The sequence below is a fragment of the Balaenoptera physalus genome, assembly GCF_965194825.1.
Source record: "Balaenoptera physalus genome assembly, chromosome: 1".
Classification (NCBI taxonomy): Eukaryota; Metazoa; Chordata; class Mammalia; order Artiodactyla; family Balaenopteridae; genus Balaenoptera; species Balaenoptera physalus.
The window spans coordinates 74,790,714-74,817,434 of record NC_138882.1 but is presented as its reverse complement, the minus strand read 5'-3'; the positions used below and the strand labels follow the sequence as shown (position 1 = coordinate 74,817,434).

At 45.5% G+C, this 26,721-nt stretch overlaps 1 protein-coding gene and 1 long non-coding RNA gene across 3 annotated transcripts in view; one reads left to right on the top strand and one right to left on the bottom strand.

Moving 5' to 3' along the window:
• Positions 1-26,721, bottom strand: part of LMX1A (LIM homeobox transcription factor 1 alpha) — a 155,599-nt gene that overhangs the window by 43,584 nt on the left and 85,294 nt on the right. For both annotated transcript variants that reach the window (XM_082475018.1, XM_082475017.1), the window contains one exon: positions 3,807-4,039. In XM_082475018.1, the coding sequence (XP_082331144.1) occupies positions 3,807-4,039 (233 nt within the window). The remainder of the gene's footprint in view (positions 1-3,806; positions 4,040-26,721) is intronic.
• LOC309639818 overlaps positions 1-26,721 on the top strand; it is a 259,146-nt gene that overhangs the window by 210,664 nt on the left and 21,761 nt on the right. The window lies entirely within an intron of this gene.

Sequence of the window (26,721 nt, the reverse complement as noted above, 5' to 3'; positions counted from 1 at the left end):
CAATCATTCACTCAACAAATATTTAATCAAGCACCTACAATATGTAAAACACTCAGGACAGAAATGAGAGGAAAAATTATATCTGTATTGGGACAGATCCTAAAATTGTTTGCTTTCTGTAAACCCCTTTCTGTAAATATGAGGTGGACTTCTTTTCTTGAAGATTTAACTCAACTCATTAGGTACTTATTGATCACTTACTCTTCTCTTGGCATCATGCTAAGCTTTGTTAAAGGAACAAAGGAATTAAAAGCTACAACCCTATTCTCTAGAAGCTCTTCCTCTCTTTAGCAAGGCTGCAGCACAAAACATTTCATGTTGCAACATTTACGTAATTGACAAAATGAGTGATACAGACAACATGTTTGATTCTGATTGAGACTTTGTCATTTCATTTAAACCTGCAAAAACAATGATAGTTCTTTAGAGGTGAAGGGGGCAACAGAGGTCTTCCGGCACCATCCTCCCCTCCCACCTCTCCAACATTACTTACAACAATTGGGTATCTCCAGAGTAGTTACATTGTGTTAAACCTTATAATTAGAACGACATCCTAACATCCCCTATGTTGAGTCAAAATTACTTCCCTTTGCCTTTCCATCTATAGTATAAATACTCAGTGATTTTGTTAAAGAATTGAATGAATTCTAATTCTTCTCTCTGAAGCTAGAAAAAAAAAAAAAACAGGTCTGGTCCAACCATTTGAAGGCAATAATTATGTCCTCATTTAGTCTTTACTTTTCTAGCCTAAATATCTCCAGTTCCTTCATCTGATGTGGGTTGGAGACCTCCCCACCCCCATGCCATTCTTGTCATTCATAGCCTGACACCATGCCTGGCATAAAGCAAGCACTCAAGATACATCTACTGAACGAATACATGAATAAGTGAACTGGAAAGCTCCAGTTTGTGAATATCAGCCCCAAAAAGAAATGCCCGGAACTACAAAACGTATTGCTGAAAATGTGGTTAGAAAAGTGGACCTGTTGCAGTTTGCTTACTCTGAACATTATACTTTTTTAAAAATTGAAGTATAGTAGATTTACAATGTTGCGTTAATTTCTGCTGTACAGCAAAGTGATTCAGTTATACATATACATACATTCTTTTAAAAATTCTTTTCCATTATGGTTTATCACAGGATATTGAACACAGTTCCCTGTGCTATACAGTAGGACCTTGTTGTTTATCCCTTGTATATATAATAGTTTGTATCTGCTAATCCCAAACTCCCAACCCCTCCCTCCTCCAGTCCCCTCCCCCTTGGCAACAACAAGTCTTTGAACATTATACTCTTAATACTACTTAGATCCAACTTCTTTTTGTCTTTGCACATGGGGAGAGGGTAATACACTAATGACTCATACTGTTTGTAGCCAATTAAAATCTGTAATTGGAAAACACTGGTCAAGACCCACACAACTGTGTAGCAAGAAAGGCTAGACCACAGCATTTATTTCCATGTGAGAAAGAATGGTATGTCCTTCTGGGTCTGCATGTCTTTCTGAGGTCATGCTGGTATTCTGATCACCATAGCACCTAAGCCCCTTGGGAATTTGAAGATTTTGCAATATTCTGCAGAGGAGACCTAGTGAGTGGGTACAGCATGACACCTAAAGGAAAAGTAGGATGAGATGACCTATTAAGTGGAGGCCATGAAGCTCAGTTTAGGATGGGCCCAGTTACCCAAGAGTGAGACGTTCAGTACGTCAGTGGCAGTGTTACCGACAGGGAGAAATTTCCCTCAGATTAAAACATCCAGGAAAACTTAAGTCTAATGAATCCAATAGAAGCTGGGATTGTCCTGGTGTCAGCTGACTTGTGGCTGCAAGCAGAGTCAGGCAAGAAGAACCAGCTGGGAGGTAAAGGAAGCAAAACACAACTGCAATGAAGATGCCAACACCAGCAGGCACTTGGTAAATAAGCACCAGCACTTGCATACATTTATCTTCTATTCCCCCAAATAAAATGATTAGGTAGGCACGATGATCACCATTTTACAGCCGTGGAGATTGAGGCTGAGAGAGGTTCCGAAACTTGCCCAACGTCACACAGATCTAAGTGGTGCAGTCAGAATGCCCACCTGACTACCTCCAAAGCTCTCGGACTCAAGCATCAAGCCATAGGACTTCTGTTCCATGTGTTTATTCATCCTCTAACAGAGATTTTATCAAGCACCCTCAGCGTTCCAGGCCTGCTCTGCTAAGCCCTGTGGATACAGTGGTAAAAAAGGCACACACGGTCCCTCATGGGGCTTAGCACTCCGGCAAGGACAACAAACAGCCAAGCAAGCAACTCCAATCAAGTAGGGTCCGTGTCACGGCAGGAGAGGTTGAGGGTAAACTCACCCGGCACGTGGGAATAGCAGTCTTCCTCGATGAAGCGGGCCCTAGAAAGAAGCTTAAAAGATATGCAAGCAAGACAAAAGAGTAAGGGAAAGAGGCCGAGAGGGAAGAAACTTTTAAGATGTGGAAGTGAGTGGAGACACTGATGTCTGCTGAGTGTAGAGGGGAGGGGTCAGAGGCTCCCACGAGGTTGAAGAGTTGGGCAGAGTGAGATTCCAGAGGCCTTGTAAGCCATGGTAAGGCGTTTGGAACTGGACTGGAATTGGCAGTGGCAAAAACCAGTAAGTTGGGATTTCCCTGGTGGTCCAGTGGTTAAGATTCCGTGCTCCCAATGTAGGGGGCCAGGGTTCGATCCCTGGTCAGGGAACTAGATCCCGCATGCTGCGACTAAGACCTGGTGCAGCCAAGTAAATAAATAAATAAATAATTTTAAAAAAAACAAAACAAAACAAATAGTAAGTTTACATGGATATCACCTAATTGGATCTCCAGATTCTTCCAGGAAAAGGGAGGCCAGGCTAAGACACACGCTGCCCTGTGGGACAGACACCCTGGGAAGGCATTCCATGCTTCTCCTGGGCAGTTTTAATTTCGCTGGCCTTGTAATACCTGCTCTAAAAGGACTCTAACCTCTGCCATCTCCTCCCTTTTCCCTCTCCAGGGAAGGTGGGTGGGTCTTGGGTGAGTGGAACAAGTATATTCTAGATGCTTTCTTTATGTGACCCACCAAGTCTTAGATTCCAGCTTTCTGACGTGACAGATGAGGAAACAATGGCAAGAGTAGTTCAGTGACTGTGGCAGATGGAATTATTGGTTCCAATCCATCATTCTCTTTAATAGTTTTATGTATCTTTACCCTGTCAGGGCCTCGCAATACATGCAGTGTATTTCCCCTCTCTGGACTTTGGGTTTCATCTTCTGATTTGATTTGGCCAGTGAAATATTAGCAGCCATGATATGAGCAGAGGTTTGAAATGTGCTTGCATGGTTCAGCATGCCTTCCTGCACTTTTGCCACTGCCAGGAAATTATGCCCCATAGCTGCTGTTTCTCAAGCCTGGACCCCAGCATGACCCACGCAGAGCAGACTTGAACCTGGTCTCCAGCCTAGAGCTAAGCTCGGCTGAGATCAGCAGATCCTAGGTGACTTGAAGACCTTCAGTGTGAAGCAGAGTCACTTCCATGAACCCAGAGACTTGTGGATGTGTGAATAAGTGTTTCTGGTCGTATACCATAGAATTTGGGGCGGGGGGGAATTTGTTATGCAGCATCATCATGGCAATACCTGACTGATAAGAGCTTACTCCAAGCTCACAAAGAAACTTCCTGGAACGCACAGCGCTGCTCTGCCATGGGACCAGGGTGCCCTGGTGGCTGGCCCTCTAAAAGAGAAAGCAATGCAGACTGCCACCACACCCCACTCTCCCACACCCTCCCCCCTTGCCCACCACACGGCACTCACCTGAGTCTGAGGCTGCCGGGCTCACCAGGCTGAGCAGCTCCCGCTCCTTCTCATAGTCCCCTTTGCAGAGCAGCTGCCCCTCCTTCAGGACAAACTCATCGCCCTTCTGGAGCTGCCGCTCGCAGACACAACAGCAGAAGCAGCTCAGGTGGTACACGCTCTTCTGGGCCCGCATCACAAACTCGTTGGGCGCGATGGCCTCAAAGCAGCCCCCACATTTGACAGCAAACAGCCTGGCAGCATGGGAGAAAGCAAAGCGAGGTCGGTGAGAAAGATGGCTGGGTCCCAGGTCTCCTCTCAATTCAACAGCAAAAGGAACTTCAAGAACTGGGACAAGGAGGCTTGGAATGGAATAGGTTTTAAATCCAGATGATTTATTCCCTGAGGAGGTTGCACCAAAGAATTCAGTTAAGTTACTCTCTCAAAGGCTTAAGAAAAGCAGGGTGAGAGGTGCCGGAAGAAGGGTGAGCTGAGGCCCAGCGTGTATTTGGTGTGGTCCATGGCACAGTGTTCCCAAAGGATGCCCCACAGACTGGTGCCAGGCAGGCTGCCCAGAATCCCCAGGGGGGTGATTATGTAAACAAAATAACAATAACAAAAAGGTCCAGGCCCGCTCCAATCAGCATGCAAAAGGATGGGCCCCAGAATGTGAATTTTTAACAAGCTCCCCAGGGCATTCTGAGGTGTAATCTAGTTGAGAGATAAACTGCATCCCAACTTCCCAGCCTGACGTTCAGTGGATTCAGCCCAGCTCTCAGGACTTAACTCTTATCTCATTTCACTTACTTTCAACCAACCACGAAGAGGGTGTCTATCTATGCCAGGCGGATGCAGTAGGTACTAGTGATATTACGGTGAATAAGAGAAAATCCCTTCCAGAAATGAGCTCAGGCTAATGGGAGAGACAAACATGTCCAAATAACTAGAGGGTCCCGGGAACAGAGAAGAGAAGACAACTAACTGTCAGGGAGTCAGCAGGGGGATTTGCATTTTATTACCCATTCAATAAATCTTGGTCAAACGGAAGACAGGAAGGTGGGCAGGTTGGCAGGCCTGAAGGGGTTGGGGAGTGGGTTCTCCACAGAAGGAACAGCCTGGGCAAAGGCCTGACGTCCTGCAAGTACATGCTGTGCTGGGAGCATGCTGTGTCCTCCACCAGGTTGGAGGCTGGGGCCCTGGAGAAGGGTGACAGGTGAGGCCAGTCATGACCGGATTGCACACTGGGGCTGGACAGCATCTCACAAGCAACCAGAAGCCTTTGAACAATTTTAACACGCTAAGAGCCTGTTTTAGAAAAGGAACTCTTTGCAATATGAAAGGTGGAGGGGAATTGGGGTTGGAGAGATGAGTAAGGGAGAGCAGCTGAGTGGTGACAAGGGGCGGCACTAAGGCAGCAGCAGGGAAGCCAGACAGGAGGGGACAGATCCAGGGCTTGGAGACTGGGAAGCGTGGGTTCGGCTCCCAGGCTCCTGGCGGCCAGAGCTGGAGGATGGTGATATGTCACCACACCTGCGCACAATGTTCCTGATTTCCTACCTCTGGGCCTTGTTATGCCTTGCCGCCCTCCTGCAAAGCCCTTTCTTCTCTGTTTAATCTACCTGAATCCAGCCCACCCTTCAGGACACAACTGCTCCCACCTTCTCCCTGAATCCTGCCCGGACCTCCCCTACACCCCTCCTGAGTGACCGCACCTCCTCTGAACACCTTCACCATGACCTGTCTGTGCTGGTCACTGGGCAGTTATCTGGAGATGCTTCAAGACACAAGAATAGCCGATCTGGAAGCCTGGGCTCTGCCGACAACTGTCTGCAAAACCTTGCTGTTGTTAAAGATGTGAGGCCAGACAATCTCTTCCAGCTCCAAAAGTCCCAAGAGCATTGCTTCCTAATGCTGACTTAAAATATCTTAATCTTGCCTTATTATTTAATTTTCCCATGTTTATAATTTATCTTGCCAACAGCCTGTATTCCAAGAACAAGGCCTATGGAATATTTATATGCCCTACAACCTCTTGCACATGGTGGGTACTCAATAAAAGTTGATTTGATTTGACCTGTTGATTTCACCTGCTCACCCTTTTCTGAAATAAGATGTGCAAAGAGCCTGGCCTCAGAGCTGACACACAGTAGGTTCCCGGTAAAGGTGGCCCATCTCTTCCCAGTCACCCCAGATCAATAAGAGTTCAGGGCAGGCTATGAAAGATTAAAATCTAAAGTAGATTTCTCCGTTTCTCCTTCTCTTTTTTAAGTTGCCTCATGATAACATAATTGCCTTTGTCAAAGCCTTGGCTATAAGCACAGAGATAAGAGACCCTAAAAATATCTCTGGGATTCATTCATTTTTCTATTTCCAAAATAAAGAGTTATTTTCTTTTTTAAAGTAGTAGCGGAATAGGGAGGGAAATTTCTCTCAAAAACACTCTCTGTTTGTCTCCACATACCAGAGGGGTCACTAGACATGGGAAGGTCAGATGGTATAAGGGAGAGGATGGTGCCGAGCGGAGACAAAATGGGCAGAGTGAATTCATAAAGCTCCAAACACCCCTCCTCTCATCACAAAGGCAGACACAAGCTGACTCAGAGGATATCCAGGGGGCTGAAGGCACCTTGCTCTGCTCATGAGCCCTACCTCGCTCGGCAGGAGACAAGGAAACATAAATAACTGAAGAGCATTTTGCTATAGACAGGCCATCTGCCATGATGGCCTAAGTGTGGCCAATCCCATCTCAAAAGCTCATTCATACATTCACTCACTCATCTAGTCTTCATTCATTCTCTCATTGATTCAGAAGCATCCACTGTGCACTACACAAGACACTGTGTCTTAACAGGGAGGTGGGGAAAGAAAGCCCCACCCAGCAACATTCATGTTCATAAACCAGTCTTCGTGGAGTGTCTGTTATGTGTCAGGCACTATTGTGGGCACAGATGATACAAAACAAAGTCCCCGTCCTCCATGGAGCTCATATGTTAGTGAGAGAAACAGCAAACAAAGAAACAAACAGATAAATAATGCCTACCCAGAGGGACTGACCTTTGGGAAACAATATAAGAATGATACAAAGCAATGTCTCATGAATACAAAACAGAGTGGCATAAAACCATAGTCTGTTTATAATATTTAATCACTTCTCAGCTCTAAAGCTGTACTAGTTGATGCCTAAGTCTATACACGTGCACAGTGTGTTTATCTTGGAAGCTTCCTGGAAGAAGGAAAGAGTTTTGAGGGTAGAGTGGAAAAGCAGGTAAGGAGGAATTCCCAAGGAGGGAACTGGTACAAGAAAGAGGGAGGCCATTCAAACTCTTTGAGTGAAGGAAGCCAAGGCTTGGAGAAGGGATTGAAGCCGCCTCCCATGAATCTACAAGGGAACAGCCTCCCTGGACAGAGGCCAGCTTGCAGGTGACTCCAGCACAGCTCGGGATGAGAAGTGCATGTGTGGTCTCACTCTTAACCCGGGCCTTGGGCCCCAACACCAATCCTCCCTGCCCTTGGCCATCAGAAGCACGTTAGAAACACCCATCCTGATATACCTTCCCTCTGCCTCTCAGCTTCAGAAAGGGGGGTGAGGTTGGGAGACAGTTCAAGGGCTGGTGTGGCTCTTTCACCACTAACAAGGTATGTGACATCCCCCAAAACAGAACTCCAGGTACCAGCAGCCCTGCCCCGCCCCCTCCCTTCCCCTAGCCACCCAGGGTGGTTTTGCTCTCCATGTCTGAACCTCAGGGTGCCCCAGGCCCTTGAACAACTGCCTTTACTCCCCTCCCCCCATGCTGGATGTTGTACATACGACAGAAAACCACTCAGTTCATCCCTGGCCCGGAGTCCCTAGACACTGTTTGCCAACCTGAGCAAACGAATCAGTACTTTAACAGGAGCCGGTCAAAGGCCCTTTGTCCCCAAGCCCTCCTTCTCCTCCCCTTCCCCAGGAATGAACTGTTAAACAGACTCAAGGCAAACGCTCCCAGGAGTCAACAAGCTCTTGAGAATCCACAGCCGCAGGTGGTGGCATCTGTGCTTGTCTAACTTCTACCCTGTTAATCTCCTCCTCTTCCTCCTCCCTTCTTAATTTCATCCCCCACTCCAAAAATTTCCCCCAAGTGGGAGAAGGGAGGGTTAGGGTGAGCTCAACAAAGAAATCCCACCATGTTGACTCAGGAACGGCCAGAGGAAGTGGCAGGATTGTCTGGGCTCAGATCGTGAAATGGTCATGATTGGGCAAGGGGTGGGATACAGACCCAGAAGAGGGGGGCAGTCCCGTTTCTCTCCATTCTCTGCATCGGCTGCCCCGTTCTGGGGAAAGACCAGGTTGACCTCACCTTACTGCTTTGGCTCTTGTTACCCTCACTAACCCCAGGGCAACCCAAGGAGAAAAGGCACACGCAGTCCACCACCTGTGTGCCAGATGTGTACACAGCTGTATGGGTACCACTGTGGACCCAGCTGCCGACTACACACTTCCCACAAGTTGTTTTCTCTAAGGCTCAGACAAGCAGAGAAAAGGATTTGTTCAAAAGTCCAGGTCGTAATTAAAACACAGCCTGTCTCTTTCCAATGCCCTGGATGGCGGCCCCCATGGTGACTTTGGCCTCTGAATGCTAATGAGACCTCACTCTGGGTTCAGAGCCTGGCAGCCTGCCTGTGCCCTAGAAAGCTAAGCACGGTTTCCAGAAATGCACAGCTCATCTGGGCATACATAACAACTCTCAACTTTGCCCACCGTTAGAAATTCACCCACCCCTGAAATCTCTTCAGATGATTCTTTATCTCTTTGTTGCATCTGATCCCCTCACCTGTAAAATCGAGATAACAGGATTCAGCTGGTGGAGAAGCGTCCAGAGCCCAAGCTCTCTAACAGTGCTCTCCTTCCTCTGCTGAACGCTCTCCGTGGGGCAGGCATAGGGATGGAGTGCTAAACAAGGCTGCCCTGTCCTCAGGGAGCTCACATTCTCCAGCAGGCAGCAGGCTGTCAGCCAATGACCACAGGAGGGTGTGTTTGGGGTATGTAGGAGAGGACTAGCCAGAATGGCCCAAAGCAGAGCCCCATCCACTTGGCTTGGGCTAGAGGTCGCCGAATCTTCTTTCTCTTCCTTCCCTCCCTCCCTCTACACCTGTTTATCCTCTTCTTCCCTCTGGCCCTTTCCCACTCCCTCTACCAGGCAGAGAAACAGAGGCTGGCTGAAATTCCATTCTATGCCTTGCCTACCTCTCTCCCAGTACAGCCACAAGCTCTAAGATGCACAACCTGTAGTTTTGGTGGGAGAGCCGGAATCGGCAGGCTCTGCCACTTCCAAGCCGTCAGTGTGACTCGGAGCTCATCCCTTAATCTTTGGCAGTCTCAGTCTGCTCAGATGGAAGAGGCAATGATGATGTTGACACTCCTGGATTACTGAGGACTAAATGAAAACAGGTATAAGGACTTTGTGACCTATAAGGAAGAGCACAATTTTTAGTTCTTTTTACTTGCCCTGCCTCTGTCTTTTGACCTTTGTGGATTTTTTTTTTTTTACCCCGAGGGTGGCTCTCTGTGCTCAAAAGTTTCCTGAGCCCTACACTGAGAGAACACTTCTTCCTCAGCAGCCGGAGTCCTTCTGCTGACTTCTCCCAGCTCTGACATCGGCATGACTTCCTCTCCAAAGAGTGTGGCACTGACCCAGGAGATGAACCCGGGGATGCACAGCTGGCGGGGCTGCCACACAGAGCGCACGCCTTAGACAAGGCACAACCTCCCACCACAATGTGCCAAGATAATGCAAGGGAAACAGTGTTTCTTGTATTAGGTGCCATGGAGGGCAGCAAAGAAGAAAAGAAAAGGTGACCTGATTCAGGGAAAGAGCACAGGACTTGATGTAGGAAGACCTGGGCTCATGGGTTCTTCTTTTACTAAGAGGCCTCAGAAAAGCCACCATCTTTCCCTGGGCCTCAGTTTTCTTATCTCTAATGGAAAAGTACTGCCCTAGATCAGTGTGTTACGTTAAGAATTTAGAGGCTGTGGAAGGGGAGAGTCTTTATTCCGTGCACCTCCTTTCAACCAGAGAAGCTCGCTCTGCCTGCACCTAAATCCAGGTCTCCAGATGGTGTTTCAGCATGACAGGGCCTTGCTATGGTAATTCTCCAAACCAGGTATTTTCCCGAACCATATCATTCACAGATACACCTATACATATGCATGTATATACATATATGGAACAGGTAAGGCCAAATGAGGTTATGTATGAACGGACATACAAACACACAAAACATACACACACACACATCAGCTAAAATCAACAACTCATTCACATAGTCTCTTTCTTCCTATCTGTATGGTACAAATATATATGTACTTCCAGAAAAGATTTATATTACATACGTATATAGATATATGTATATACAGATATATTTTATACAAATATACAAGAAGAAATCAATTTGCTCCTAAGGCATGTTTGAAACCCATTAGGTGTGATAATTTCTTTTTTTTTTTTTAATTAATTAATTTATTTGTTTTTGGCTGCGTTGGGTCTTCGTTGCTGTACGTGGGCTTTCTCTAGTGGTGGTGAGCAGGGGCTACTCTTTGTTGCGGTGCACAGGCTTCTCATTGTGGTGGCTTCTCTTGTTGCGGAGCACAGGCTCTAGGGTGCGCAGGCTTCAGTAGTTGTGGCACGTGGGCTCTAGAGTGCAGGCTCAGTAGTTGTGGTGCACAGGCTTAGTTGCACCGCGGCATGTGGGATCTTCCTGGACCAGGGCTCGAACCCGTGTCCCCTGCACTGGCAGGTGGATTCTTAACCACTGCACCACCAGGGAAGCCCATAGGCTGCATGCTTTTTTAATTCACTCCCATTTTTATGATTCATGCTTTTATTATAGGGTTGGGAATCCTGCTCTGTAGCTAAGGAGATAAGAATGTTTCCAAAGCAGATATGAAGGCTTGACACTTGAGAAACCCCTAGAGAACATGTCTAAGGCAATCAAGACAGAGGCCAGACCTCTGGGAAGCAACAGCACACCCTGCACTGTAAGAGTTACAACAGAAAGACGACAATGTGCCAGGACCCCTTGTGGACACCTGGACTTTGATGCTGGTTATGTGAGCTCAAGAAAATCACTCCACAGTCAGAATATTGGGGTCCTAAGGGTTAGAATATATTTCATCCCCCAAATTATTTTACTACAAAGAAAAAGAAGCTTGTAGAAGATAGGAAAAAAGGAAATTGGTCTTCATTGAATAGTCACTTGGTGCCAAGAACTGTGGTGTTTCTTATATTCATCACCTCACTAAATTTATGGGGTAAGAGCAAACAGGACTATTTTATGAACTCAAAGAGAACCTCGCCATATTTCAGCTCAGCCTGGTTCATGATGCCTCTCTTCCACAAGAGAGACACTCTGGGAGGGCTGATCCATAGGTTCTTCTTTATACATCCTCTCTGGCACTCTTTTCACAGGAGAAATAAGTAAAAAGATCAAGCAGCTAAGACAGAGGCCTGAGCTCCCGTGAAGTTTCCTGGATAGGCCCATGGCTTTGTAGGAGGTCCTGAGACCCTGCTGCCCACATGCAGGTGAAAGGCAGGAGTTAGGAACCAAGCTGATCCCTTCAAGCTACTCGTCTCTTGGGCCCCAAAGTATCTGAAGGGATCCCCAAAAGAGCTCTCTCCTCTATGGATTTAGGTTAAGAACAAACAGTGTCCAGGAGATGCTTAGACCCAACGCCACCATGCCCAAGAGTCTACTCTGATTCCAAAAAGATTGGGAAACAAGATAATTCTTACTGGAATCCCAGTCATTGGGGGATTTGGTGGGTCACTGTTTTCAGAGTACAGGCAGAAATGTAGGCCATGGGGGTTGGACCCAGAAAGACCCAAGAAAGCCCAGCCAGAAGGACTGAGCTGTAGAAATAGTAGGACAAGGAGGCAACATGGTATAATCAAATAAACTTAGATCCAAGTCCCTGCTCCTCCACTTATTAGCTATGTGATCTTGATCAGGCTATGGCGGCATTAGTTTACTCATCTATAAAATGGAAATAATAAGGGGACTTAACCTCAGAGAGACACAATAAGAATTAATTGAACTGACACATTAGAACTGCTTAGCATAGTGCTTGGCACATGGTAAATCCTCAGTAAAATGGTAACTATTATGATGAGGAGAAGGAGGAGGAGGAGGATGGAGAAAAAGAGCTGAATATGAAATATGAGAGATAAATTAGTGAAAAAAGAAGAGATGATGGATCTCAGAGACTGGGAGAATCAGGATGAGATAAAGGAGCATGGAAAGAGAAGGACTGGGGAAAACAGTTTAAGACCAAGGCTGTAAACAATGCAAGAATGTCAGCAGTCAGCTTTTCGGTGGTGTTGGCTGTGGATATGGGGACCAGTCCTGCTAATATAATGGAACTAGGGTATGAATTTCCACATGGTTTAATGGCCTCAGGTTAGGGTTTGCATGCAGCCTACCCACACAGGATTTGTCTGGATTTACCCAACTAACAGTTCTGGCATGGCTGGATGAAATGCCTTCTTGCTCTATGTATCAAAGTAAAATCCAGGAGGTTGACTGAGGCTTAATTTTTTTCTCAGTATCAATGCATCTGATTTTTTCACCCATGAATTCCCATGACTCCCTCCAATCTCTCCCACCTCCTGCCACATCATCCTCTAGAAACCAGACACTAGATGCCATGTTATCCCTACCTCTACTCTCCAGGCTGATGACACAACTTCCAATATACAGGAATACTAAAGAACATGGCAGGCTAATGCAAACCCAGATCTATCCCAGGGTAAGGGCTTTGAGACTCAGAAAGGCTGAGCAGAAATATAAGAGGAGCCCCCATTATGATGCTGTAGAAGGTTCCTAAATCAAGAGTATGTTTGGAAAGACTGAGATCTTCATTAACCTTGACCCAGAGTACTGCAGACCTCAAAGGGAGTCTCTCAAAGCCTCCACACCATAGACAATTAAGTGGAAGGATGGAAAACAAAATAAATACATGAAAAACCCTAATGCAAACTTAAGGCCAACTGACTGGCCTTAACAGTAGTTTTTTCCCACCAAAATAAGAAATCAGAGCCACTTTTAGCCTTGGACAGCAGACAACTACAGATCATGCAGCCTTTCCACAGATACTGACAACACTATTTTTAATCAGATATATGAACACTTTGGTCTAGAAAGTAGGAGGGGGTTTTTGTACAGCTCTTTAACAAGAACGCAATAATCAGCCTATCACTCAGTTTCCACCCTCTCCACCAGGGGGCAGCATAGCAGCATGCATTAACTGCCATGTTGACTTGGTAACTGAGGTCATCCAGGCACCGAGACAGGGATTGGCCATATGCCAAAACTGTCTGTCGGGAAAATCTGCTGCTGGGAGTCTGGGAGACCATGTGGCTAAAAAGAAGGAGAGATGGTGAGAGAGAAGAGTATTCAAAAGTACTGGGAACCAAAAGCATGGCTTGTGGCCTTAGAAGTAGTGACACAAGCAACCTTGTCAGCTGGCTCAAGGTCTCTGTCCTTGAGGCTGAGCCAACACCACCACAATAAGCAATGGAGCCCGTGGTCCTGGGGCGGTGGGAAAGTCTGCGGGGACAATAGGAGTGGCAGGATCTTCTATAGGAGACAGTCTCAAGACTCTGCAGTGGGGAGAAAATGGAAAACAATAAGTGGCCGGCAGAGCCAATCAGAGTCTCTGTCTCCCTGGGGCTCCTGGGGAGCTGTAAGAAGGACCATACAATGGGATGAGAACCGCTAAGTGTGATGTCTGCACGTCCCAGAGGCTCCGTGAGGCTCTGGCTTCACCGAGAAGTGCAGGATAACACAAATAGCTCACCACTGATGGCAAATGTTGCTGGCAATGGGCAGCTTTTACCTCGAAAGGGTGGACTAAGTACTTTTCTTGTTCTCACAAAGCATCTGTTCCAGAATCAGCCAGGCAGAGTGGGAAGAGCCTGGCTTTTGAAGTCTGATAGAACCTGGATGCAAGTCTAGATTCCACCTTTGAGAACTTGAGCAAGCTATAGACTCCTTTGGAGCCTCAGTCTCGTTATCTATAAAATGAGATCATAACTATCTCACAAGATATTTTGGAGCTTAAATAAGATAATGTATCAGAAGGATCTGATACATACTAGCTGCTCTCAGTAAGTGGCAGCTCTTAACTCCCTTTATTGAAATCAATTTAACATATCTGTCCACGTACGTATTTGTGTAAGATCATTTATTTCAAGACAGCCAACTGAGCCAAAAATAGAACTTCATGAGCATCTCAAGGCTCTGTTCTTCATTACTATAACAGATTAAATCAAACTTCAACAAGCCTTTCATATGTTATCGGAGAAGAGACCAATGAACAAATATGAAAGGACAAACACTCGAGAGGAAACAGGGTGCATTTCATTCAGGCAACCATGGCTATGGTCTACCCTAACCCAAAGTCAATATTGACATTAGCCAACCAGTGTCGACCAACACCCACTTTCATTGCCCAACACCCAACATATGTTCAGGAAGTCGGCAGCTCCATGTTTGACCAACCAGAGCCAACAGTTGCTATTTGGTTAATGCTGACATTATCTGACAAGTGTTTGGAACAGACCCTTTGCCCGTATCCCTTCAGTTCTCAGATGACTGCCTCTCACGGAGGCTGCTGACCACTTTATGAACCTACACTGAGATGCCCATATTCTTGCCTTGTGCCCCTGACTGTCAGACCCCCCCACCCCACAATCAGTCCACCTCTCCCCTCACTTTATAAATGGAAAGAAACCAAGGCCAGAGAAGGAGCAGTGACTACCCCTGACCACAGAGAAAGTTCAGATTATTGAGAGGACCAGCCAGAACTTGAGGCTCGGTTAACGGTCAAGAAATGAAAGAGGTTATAACATGGCCCAGCTAGGGATGGAAATGTGTCCCCCAGGCTCTTAAGTAGTGCCCTAACCAGCTGAATGAGCAGACAGTGTATGTCAGTGAGTCTCTCCTGCTTAGAAGCTCTCGCTTTCCCCTCTCCCTCTTCTTTGCCGAAACCTGGGAAGCTGTCTACCAGTCAGGCCATAGAGCAAAAGACTGCGGTAAAAGCATGGATTCCAATAATCCAAGCCAAGGTGGCACGATTTATATTACAGACTTTCCACATTGTCACACAGACATGCAAAAATGGCAAGAAACATAAAACAGACACACAGAAAATACATGTTTCCTTTTTAGGGAATTAAAGGTTTGGTTTCCTTTGAAAAATGTCAGTTTTCCTTTCCCTTCATCCTCATTAGCCTCCTGGGACACTCTTAAACATACCCAGCAAAGAACAGAGCAGAGGGAATGAGGTATTTTTAGCTGATATTCTGGGCACAGATTCCTATTGTTCCACAATTTTTGGCTTGACTGGATGGCACGTGGCCAATATAATGTATACGCTTACAAAGAATGTATGTTTCCTGGGCTCTGTGTGTGTGTGTGTGTGTGTGTGTGTGTGTGTGTGTATTAATAGTAAGAAGGACAAGGACATTATTGATGATGTTTTGATGGGAAAGATTCTGAGATCCCAGCAGGGGTAACACCGAGCTCTCCATGAATCCCATTTGCTTTTTGTCACCATCACTTTTCATTATTACCGCTGTAATATATGTCCCAAAAAAAGAAAAAGCCACATTGTCACAATCCAAAGCTCCTCACAGAACCAACTGATATCAACTGCATTATATTAGGAACTAGATGTATTCTGAAGACCAGTTCTAAATCATCTGGTGCAGTGACCAGCACACGATAATGTTTAAAACCGCGGTCCCCCACCTTTCTGGCACCAGGGACCGGTTTCATGGAAGACAATTTTTCCACGGACGGGGTTGGGGTGATATGGTTCAGGCGGTAACGCGAGCAATGAGGGCGATGGCGAGCGGCAGATGAAGCTTCGCTCACTTGCCCGCCGCTCACCTCCTGTTGTGCGGCCTGGTTCTTAACAGGCCGGGGACCAGCACTGGTCCGTGGTCCAGGGATTGGGGGGGACCCCTGGTTTAAAACATTGCCAGTCACTACTACCCTCCTCCTCCTCACTTGTAATACTTCTCCTCAAGGATCACCCACTCTTGGGTGAAGGGGAGACAAGGAAAGACAAACACTGACTGACCATCTGAGTAAAAATCTCCCACTGTGGCATAAAAGCCAAAGGGAGCAGCACTATGTAGGACTTTCCCTTTCCGTGTGAGGGGTGGAAAATATCTCCGGATAATCTGAATTTCCAGAATGCCTTTAGTTCAAAAATCTCAAAGCATGTGCAATCTTGTGTAACATCTCAGCTCTGAAGTAAAAGGGGGGGTGGTGTGTCAGATTTTATTATCTGATTCTATTATCTTCATCACACAGAAAACTGGAATCACAGCAGGTTGTGGCATTTTTGGTGTATAACAGCACCAAAATTCAGCAGTGATGGAGCCCAGAGTAAAAAAAAAAAACAGGTGTCCTGAACCTCTGATGCAGCCTCTTTCCCATAACATTGCATTGCTTTCCTTTTGACTTAGACTCCATATGTCTTGAGAGCTCCAGAAAGGTTTCAACAAAGTATGACCCAATGGAAGGGAGACAGTTTTTATCTCTATATTTTATTTTTTTTTTCTTTTTACCCTTCAACATTTTACCCTTTTTTATCCTTCATCTCTCTCCTCACCCATTAAAAACTGGAAGACACCACACCCATTAGGGGGGCTACTATCAAACGTGGAAAATAACAAGTTTGGTGAGGAGAAATTGGAACGCTTGTGCACTATGGGCTGCAAAATGGTGCAGCTGCTACGGAAAACAGTATGGTAGTTCCACAAAAAATTTAAAATACAATTACCATATGATCCAACAATTCTACTTCTAGGTATATACCCAAAATAATTTAAAGCAGAGACTCAGATGTCTGTATATTCATATTCATGACAGCATTATTTATAATAGCCAAAAAGGGAAAGCAACCCATGTGTCCATCAACAGACGAATGGATAAACAAAATGTGGTACATACTTTGGAATGTATTGGAATATTATTCAGCATTAAAAAGGAAGGAAATTCTGATACGTACTACAACATAATGAGGATATTATGCTAAATGAAATAAGCCAGTCACAAAAGGACAAATATTATATGATTTCACTCAGATAACCTCAGCAGGCAAATTCATGAAGACAGAAAGTAAAATAGTGGTTGTCAGTGGGTAGAGAAAGGAGGGATTGGGAAGTTATGGTTTAATGGGTAAAAAGTTTCAGTTTTGAAAGATGAAAAGAATTCTGTGGTTGGATGGTAGTAATGGTTGCCCAACAATGTGATGTGCTTAATGCTACTGAACTGTACACTTAAAAATGGTTGAGATGGTAAATTTTATGTCATGTGTATTTTACCACAATTTTTTAAAAAATTAATTTAAAAAACTGGAAGACACAATGATTGTTCATACTCTACCTCCTGTAACCAAAATCTAGGTGACTGTGTTCCCAGTTGAAAATCTCACCTGCCCAAGCTCCCTTGCAGCTAGGAGTGGCCACGTGAAGCAGTACATGGGGTTCTTTCTACTGGGAGGTATGAGCAGGAAGTTCTGGAAAAGCTATTGTTCTCTTGATGAAATGAGACAGCCTCAGCGGGTGCATACATTTTGCTCTTCACCCTTTCCCTATTTCTGTCCGGAACTAAAATATAACATCTGGAGATGAAACAGTCATCATGGTACCAAAAGGATGAAAGCTTCCTGTTAAGGATGCAGAGCAAGAGAAGAGAAGCCTGGATCCTTGAAGACTTTTGTGAGCAGTTGCACCATCCTTGGACTCCCTACTTCTTGACTCCCTTTCAGTGAGAAAAATAAAATCCCTTTTTAATTAACCCACTGTAGTCAGGATACAGTTATATGAAGGCAAGTATTATATGAAGGACTTCCTCATCCCATCCAAGCTCTATCTAGGGCAACTTCTCCACTTAGACACTAGACTTCACCACTTCAGGCTTACTCAAAAGCTATGTCATATATTTTCCCTCTCTGTAAACATTTTAATATATTGTTTTAATTTCTCCAGTGTTAGGAAAAAAATTATCCTTCTCTTGATCCTACTTCCTCCACCAACTATGTCCTAATTTGCTTGACAAACTTCGTAGAAAAAATTCAAAAAGAAATCACTTCTGTTTTCTATTTTTTTTTAACAAATTTATTTATTTTATTTATTTATTTTTGGCTGCATTGGGTCTTCGTTGCGGTGCATGGGCTTCTCATTGTGGTGGCTTCTCTTGTTGTGGAGCAGGGGCTCTAGAGCGCAGGCTCAGTAGTTGTGGTGCATGGGCTTAGTTGCTCCGCGGCATGTGGGTTCTTCCCAGACCAGGGTTCGAACCCGTGTCCCCTGCATTGGCAGGCAGATTCTTAACCATTGTGCCACCAGGAAAGCCCCTACTTCTGTTTTCTATCTCCAGTTCCTCTCCTTCTACTCTCTCTTAAGGCCAATCCAATCAGGCACTTATTCTACTCTTTCTAACAAAACGTTCCTGTAAAAGTCACTCATGGCCTCCATATTTCTCAGTCCTCATCTCACTGAGCCCATCAGCAGCATTTGACATTGGGGTCACTTGGCTTTCAGGACCATTCACTCTCTGGTTTTCTTCCTATCTCACTGGTCACTCCTTCTTGGTCTTCTTTCTAGTTTCCCTCATCTCCCTAACCTAGAAATATTTCATCCCCTTCTCTGTCTAGACTCATTGTCCTTGGTGATCTTATCCAATCTCATTAATTTAAGTATCATGTATCTGCTAAATTACTTTGAAATGTCTATCTCTACCCCAGATCACTCTCCTAAATTGAACTTATATATCCACTCAATACCTTCACTTGGATTTCTAATTTCTAAATCTCAAACTTCAAACTAAAGTAGAATTCCTGATCTTTTCCCGCCTACCTCACCCTGGCTCAAATCTGCTCCAACCAACCACAGTCTCCACTTTTCTGTTGATGAGCGGCACCTACATCTTTCCTGTTGCTCAAGACAAACATCTCATAATCATTCTTGACTCCTCTCTCCCACAAACATCATATTCAAACTGTCAACAAGCCATTTCTGCTCCACCTTGAAAGTATAACCAGAAGCTGATCACTTATCTCCATTACTCCCTCTGTAGGCCATGCTTCCATCATATTTTCCCTGGATTACCTCAACAGCTTCCTAAATGGACCACCTGCTTCTCTTGCCACCTGCCAGGTTGATTTTCAACACAGAAATCAGGGCGATACCATTAAGAACTAAATTAGAGCATGTCACTCATCTGCTCAAAACTTATTCCCATTTTATAGATGAGAAAATAGAAGCTTGTGAAGGTTTAAGTAATTTGCTCAACTTTACACAGCTAGTAATTGGGGGCGGGGGGCCAGGATTCAACTCAAGTCTGTCAATGCTAAAACCCACCAAAGATCCATTGTATCATTGTTTAACTTAGCTCTGAGGGCTGCCTAATCAAATGGTAGGATGGTACTTTACAAATGTAGTCTATGTGACTACAAGGCAATGCTTATCAACCACCAGTATCAACCCAAGCTCCAGATAAGGTGGAGGTAGATGAATGAGGTTCATCTACACCTATATTGTAATATCAGTAAACTCTACTGAAATATTATACCTAGAAAGGAAAGGCCAGATGTTGCCCTCCACTTCTTGAGAGAGAGAGAGCCCAGGCTCTGAGATCAAAGGCCCAGGCCAGGTCTAACCCAGAAGAGCATCAGCCTTGGAAACGTGTGAGAAACAAGCAAGTGGGAATTGGGGGAAGAACAGAAAAGCCAGGAGGAACAGTGGCGAGTGTACAGCAGCAGCCAGCAAACCTCCACCCCAACCACAACATTCGTGTGCAAGTCTGGGATATAATTTTCATCTTGGATGCCTTTCATATGGCTCTGCTCCCCACAGCCAGCTCCATTCAGAGGATTAGAGAACAGGGACAGACATGAGGAGCTAAAGAACCACAAAAATCTCTGTGAAACAGGATTCCTGGCTTGGAATCACAGTGACCAGTTATGTGTACAAGTTATGTGGACAGATGTGAGTGCATACACACACACACACACACACACTCCCTTAGATTGGGGATCCAGTTTGGTTTCATAGCATACTACAGCCGGAAGTTAAAAAATAATAATTTATAACAACCCCTCCCTACCATGGGAATAAATAATGACCAGCTAGGGTGTCCCCAAGCCAGAGGAAGTCTTGAAGGGAACATGAGCTTTTAGAGGTGTCTCTGTTGCACTTAGGGCAGTGAGCTCTCAGAGTCTATAAGAAGGGATCAAAGGGAGAATGCTAATAAAGTAGTCCACCACCTCCCTGCTTCTCAGAGACTCCGGGTTCCCAGGTAGAATTTTAAGAACAATTAGGAATTTGAAGACTGGTTCTTCCAAGCCAAAACCTAAGGCTGGAGGGACCTCGTGCCGGTTACAGGAGAAATGCCTGCCTTCATCACTGGGTGCCAGGCAGATTACTTCAACTAGGCACAAAGACAGGGGTTTGTTTTTCATTTGGGCAAGGGAGTAGGCAGAGGAGCTTTCATGAAGATGCCTCTCTAAAGGCCTGTAGGCCTTGCCCCAGTCCACCAGGAAGAAGGGACGTCTAAGGAAAAGGCAAGAACTATTTTGCACTTGAACATGAGCGTTTCTCCGAGCCCTGCTCATTTCTTCACCGTGAGGAAGGAGCTGCATATACTAGCATCAACCTCCGTCCCAACTGTACCAAGAAGAGCCACACAGGAAGAACATTTGGTAATTGTTATTGTCACTGAAACAGATTGCTACCTAGACTACAGTCGTGGGCTGAATCCCTCTAAGAACAGGTCAGTAGCCCCGTGAAAAAAAAATTCTTTGCCCAAACTGCAGCCATGGGAGGGGAAGAGAAAAAGAGGGGGAACATACACCACAACACATCTTCACCAACAAGAAAACAACATAAAGGTCATGACCAACTAATTTATGGGCACGCTTGGGGAAAAAATAATGAATTTTGCAGCATTCCTCACAAAGGGACACAAGGTCTTCACAACTAGCAAATATTGAAAAGGAAGTTGGGAAACTCAAATTATAGATCATTATGGAAAAGGTTTTATTCACACATATAACAAATAACTGTGTAGTGCCTACGATTCTAGCTGCTGATATCGAGGCACCATTCTAGATGCTAGAAATATAAGAGTGAACAAACCAAGCAAAATCCCAGCCCTTGGAGTTTACATTTGATTGAAAACAAACAGACACCAAATAGAATGTCAGAGGAGTGCGGTAGATTAAAAGGAAGGCATAAAAGAGGATGGGAAGGGTGCCAGGGTGAGGAGTTGTAATTTTCACTGAGTAGCTGATGTTTGAGCAAAGATCTGAAGGAGCTGGTGAGGAGTAAGCCTTACCACTACCTGTGGGAAGAACCTTCTTGGCAGAGAGAACAGCAGGTGCAGAGGCCCTGGGGTAGAAGCAGGAAACAGCATGGAGTCCAGTGTGGCTGGATGATGTGGGCAAGGGGTAGAGTGGTAAGAGCTGTGACTGGAGAAGTTATGGGGGAGAGGCTAGATAGGCCACAGAGGACCTTGCAGATGACAGTGGGGACTTCAACTTTTCCTCCGGAAGCCAGTGGAGGGTGTTTTGCAGAGGAGTGATTTGCCGGATGAAGTTTTTCTTTTCCTTTTTAATTTATTGAGGTAAAATTCACGTAACATATTTCAAAGGGAACTATTCAGGGGCATTCAGTACCTTCACAGTGTTGTACAAGCACCACCTCTATCTCATTCCAAAACATTTCCATTACTCCAAAATAAAACCACTTAACACATTAATCAGTTTCTCCTCCCTCCATTCTCCCCTGACCCTAAACGTGGGCAACCACCAATCTGTGTTTTGTCTCTACTGATATACCTATTCTGGATATTGCATATAAATAGAATCATACAGTATGTGTCCTTTTGTGCCTGGCTTCGTTCACTTAGCATGTTTACTAGGTTCATCCACGTTGAAGCATGTGTCAGTATTCCATTCCTTTTATGGCTAAGTAATATTCCATTGAATGGATATACCACACTTATTTATCCATTCATCTACTGATGGACGTTTGGGCTGTTTCCACCTTTTGGCTACTGGGAATGATGTTGCTATGAACATGCACATCCATGAACTTGACTGGGTTCCTGTTTTCAATTCTTTGGTGTATAAGGATGACGTTTTAATGGGATAAAGTTTTAACGGGATCACTATCAGTGCTGTGTTGAGAGCTATGTGTAGGGAGGGGAAGGTCAATAGGAGGTTTTTTAAATACTCCAGGTAAGAAGAGACAGACACTGAGAAGAAGTGACCAGGAGACAGGAGAAAGAACAGGAAAGTGTAGTGGACGCCAAGTGAAGGGAGTGTTTCAAGGAAACAGGTGGGATGAAACCCATCCAGTGCTGCTGACAAGTCCAGGAAGATGAGGACTGAGCACTGACCACTGGGCTCGGCAATGTGGTGAGGGAGGGTGGATGGCCGGTGGGGGGGTGCAATGGAGTGGGGGACATGGGGACACAGGAGTAAACAGCTCTTTCAAGGAGTTTTGTGAAATAGTATAGAGAAAGGGAGTGATAGCTGGAGGGGGATATAGGGTCCAGGATGGTTTCAATGGGAGTAATTATGGAATGTTTGCCAACAGGAATGATGTGATATGAGGGGAATCTTCAGGATGGACGTCAGAGGTAGGGGAGACATGCTGGAGCTGGAGCGACGTCCACGGTGAAGGAGTGGGTATCCCATGGGACCCAGCACACACATGGAGTAAGAACTGGCCTTAACTTAGAGCGAGGTAAGCCTCCTGGGTGCTATAGGTAGAATTCTTGGAAAGTCATACTGAAAGGAGCCCCAGTCTGGACCACTCTGGATTGTTTGATCTAATCAAAAGCAGAGCCAAGCTTAAGTCAAAACCACACAAATCAAAGCACTAATATTTGGCAATGAATCTGCCAAGTAATTTTCCTTTTTTTTTTTTTTCTTAAACGGGACTTTTGAGGTAACTTTTATTTTGACTGATTGCTTGGTTGATTAAATGACAATTGATAAAAATTGGGCTTTATTAATTTTTTTGCAATTATAGTTTCGTTTTTTAAATTTAATTTTATTTATTTTTTATACAGCAGGTTCTTATTAGTTATCTATTTTATACATATTAGTGTATATATGTCAATCACAATCTCCCAATTCATCCCACCACCACCACCATCCCCCCTCCCCACTTTCCCCCCTTGGTATCCCTACATTTGTTCTCTACATCCATGTCTCTATTTCTGCCTTGCAAACCGGTTCATCTGTACCATTTTTCTAGATTCCACATATATGCGTTAATATACGATATTTGTTTTTCTCTTTCTGACTTACTTCACTCTGTATGACAGTCTCTAGGTCCATCCATGTCTCTACAAATGACCCAGTTTCAATCCTTTTATGGCTAATGTTCCATTGTATATATGTACCACATCTCCTTTATCCATTCGTCTGTCGGTGGGCATTTAGGTTGCTTCCATGACCTGGCTATTGTAAATAGTGCTGCATTGAACACTGGGGTGCATGTGTCTTTTTGAATTATGGTTTTCTCTGGGTATATGCCCAGTAGTGGGATTGCTGGGTCATATGGTAATTCTATCCAAGTAATTTTCCTTTGCCTCAGATTTACACTTCTTGTGATGCTCTTGGGCTAACATTAAAGCCACAGTCATGAATGCTGGAGCAGCTGGCTCAAGAGTGAGCGGAGAGACTGGATAAACCAAGCCCTGCACCTCACACAACATGCAAAATATTGAGGCCTTAGGAATGGCTTTGAGAGAGATTGTTACTGTCTCAGTAGGATTGCTAATAAATATTCCCACATCTACTGCAATATGTACAAATAGGAAGTAAGGTGGAAGGGATGCTAAATATCTTTTTATAATATAATTTAAAGGGAAATGATAGTGTAGTGGGAAGAGCACTGAAAGGCATGAGTTTGAGACCCCACTCTACCACTTACTATCTGTGTGACCGCAGTCAAGCTAACTAATTCTCTGAGCCTGAATCTCTCAACTGAAAAATAGGGTTAATGAAAACCACGTCACCAGTTTTCAGCAGCAAATGAAGGGATATCACTAAAAACAGCTTGTAAAACAGTCCACGTACCAGGTTTTATGTACATGTACATAGCCTGGTTTTAGCTATCTAGATGTGCTTCATACTTTTATGAAAATTTTTGAAAGCTATTGCAAAGACCCTATGACAGGCAACAAGAATCTCCAGAAGGGAGCCATGCTTTCTATATACTGGACCCAAAGTCAAAGAACAGGACAGAGAGAAATCCCCAACAGCTCAGGTGTGTGGCCTCTTCAAGAGTCTAGACTCATTACCTCATCCCTGGCTAAGCCACCAAAAGCTCACCAAGAGCTACCCAGAGATGGATCTCCTGTTTCATCATTTACCCCCATTACCTCTTTAAGCACACTTCAGTCCCTTGGAGGGTTTGAGACAAAAGAGGGTGAGATACTCTGGACTCTCAATTTGGAGACTGGCTCCAGAGGGTGTTACCTATCCCAGTGCTGAGAGCAGGGCTACATGGGAATATCCTGCTGAGAACCAGCTTCTCAAAGGCCTGTTTGTACAGCTCTGTATTTCCATCCCCACACTAGAGACTGCCAGGTCAGAGTTCAGCAAACTAACAGAATAAACGTGGGAACTGTCCCTGCACCAAAGGACATCAGGATTTCAGCCCCACTAGATACCTCCCCGGGCGACCCTTCAGATCAGCACTGTCCAACAGAACTTTCTGCAATGATATAAATGCCCTATATATGTGCTATCCAGTATGGTGGCCATGAGCCAACTTTACATGCTCCTAGAGAAAGTATTAAGATGCTTGAAGGTGAGGCAAAAGCAGGAATGTGAAGACCCTGGTGTGTTCTTATTCACAGTTGCATCCTGCCCCCTCAACTACGTGGCATGGCTTCTGTTCTCTCAGCAAACTAAATCCTGCCCGGCCTTTAAGGGTTAGCTCAAGCCTCAAACTCCGCTATGAAGTCATCCTTGCCCATTCGGCGCTCTCTGTGGCTCATGTGGGTACACTGAAAACAAGAGCTACAGAAACTCACAGAAGACTCAGGAAACTTCCAGTTGGGGACAATCAAGGCAGTATTCTCCAAAGAAATGATGGCTTAAACGAGAACCTTAAATAATAAGTAGAAAATCTGAACGGCCTGTTACAGTGTCCTACATGCCAAATGGAGACTCTAGAGTGAGCTAGGATGCAGAGACAAAAAGCCTAAGGTGAGGTAAGCAGGTAAAAAAGTAGACTAGCTTGATTGCTACCTGCTTGGCACAGAGGAGTATCAAGAGATAAAATATGAAATGTGTGTTTCCTGCGAGATGTGAGGCCATCCTGAGCCAGATAGAGAGGGCCTTGAATACTAAGCAGAGTCTGACCACTATTTCATAGGAAATGCGAGTCCACACGTTTTGGAGCAGAGGCAAGCAGCACTGTAGGAGGAACCCTGTCAGGCCAGCATGCAGGATAGATGCAAAAGAATCCTGGGCAGGCGTGGACCACTGCCATCTCATACCCCACACACTTCTGTTTCCCAGGAGTGACTTCTCCCCTTCCAGCAGTTTTGAGCCCAACGACCCTTGCCTTTTCTGCCAGTGGAGGGGCACCACAGCAGACACCGTTGGTTGCCTTCCCAGTCGCCACTTCTACCTCACTAAGGGAACCCCAATGTCGATGGGCAGCAATCTACCCCATTCCAGGGATAAGTCGCGAGTGATCTTAGCCAGGCAGACCAATCTCTCCCCGTTTTCTGGTGACTAACCTGGGGGCTGGGTATGTGGCCCAGTTGTGGCCAAAGAGATATAAGGGGAAGTCTGCTGGGGACTTCAAAGAAAGACTTCCCTCTCAGAAGCAAACAACGAAGAAAGCTCTAGTCCCAGCCCTTTTCCTTCTCACTCTGGACCCTATCTTATGAGGATGTGAAGCCACCTTGCAGGCACTGGGTGACAAGCAGGACAATGAAGTCAACACATGGAGGATAGAGGGTAGGAATTTGGAGGGAGGTCGGATCCGAACCGTGGATGACACGGTTGAACTGCCAAACCAACACAGAAATGCATCCCTCCCAATTTCTGGTTAAGTAAAAATCACTCTCCTGTTGGTTTAAACCTACGATCATTCATTTTCATGTTACTTGCAGCCCAATACCTACTAAGTCATAGAGTTCACCTGGGATTTGGTCCCAGAGCTGACCTATGTTTTCTATTGCATGCTGATCAAAGCCTCTGGATCCTGCAGGACAGCCTGACAGCAGAAGGCACAGTGTTCCAAGAGCACAGGAACCGGACAGTGGTCAAAACTGAGAAGCAAGGGTCACTGAGACCAGCGGCTGCTGACCCCGTCATAAAAAGGAAGAGAACCACACTTTACCCTGCTGCTGGGCAGGTAGAAACACCTGGAAGGAAGAGGATGCGCCCAGCCAGAGGGAGGGCTCAGGGCCCCGGCTGACCCATCGATGACCACTCAGCTCACCAAGTGCCTCCGTGCTGTAAATCGAGTGGAAAGATTCCGCCCACCAGCTCGGCCCGGGGCGTGACAAGCTGGGTGCGTTCCCTGCCAGACCCTCACTGCCTATCATGCTTTACGGACGCAAAAACAAATTCCACCATATGTTAAAGTTAATTGCAAACATTTGCTGCTGAAGAGGACTCCATTTTTCAAGAGCCCTCGGAGATCTGGTTACAGCGGTGGCTGGAGCGTCAACCAGCCTCATTCACTCATCAGAAGCAGCAGGGCCAACGTGAGGGTGGCAACCAAACTGTGGAAAGGACCCTCACCCACTCCTCCCTCCCCTGCCGTCCAGCCTGTCCCCGCCTCCGCTGGGCTCAAACAAGTGCATACCCCAGGCCCAAGAATGTGCAACGGCCCTCACCTCCATC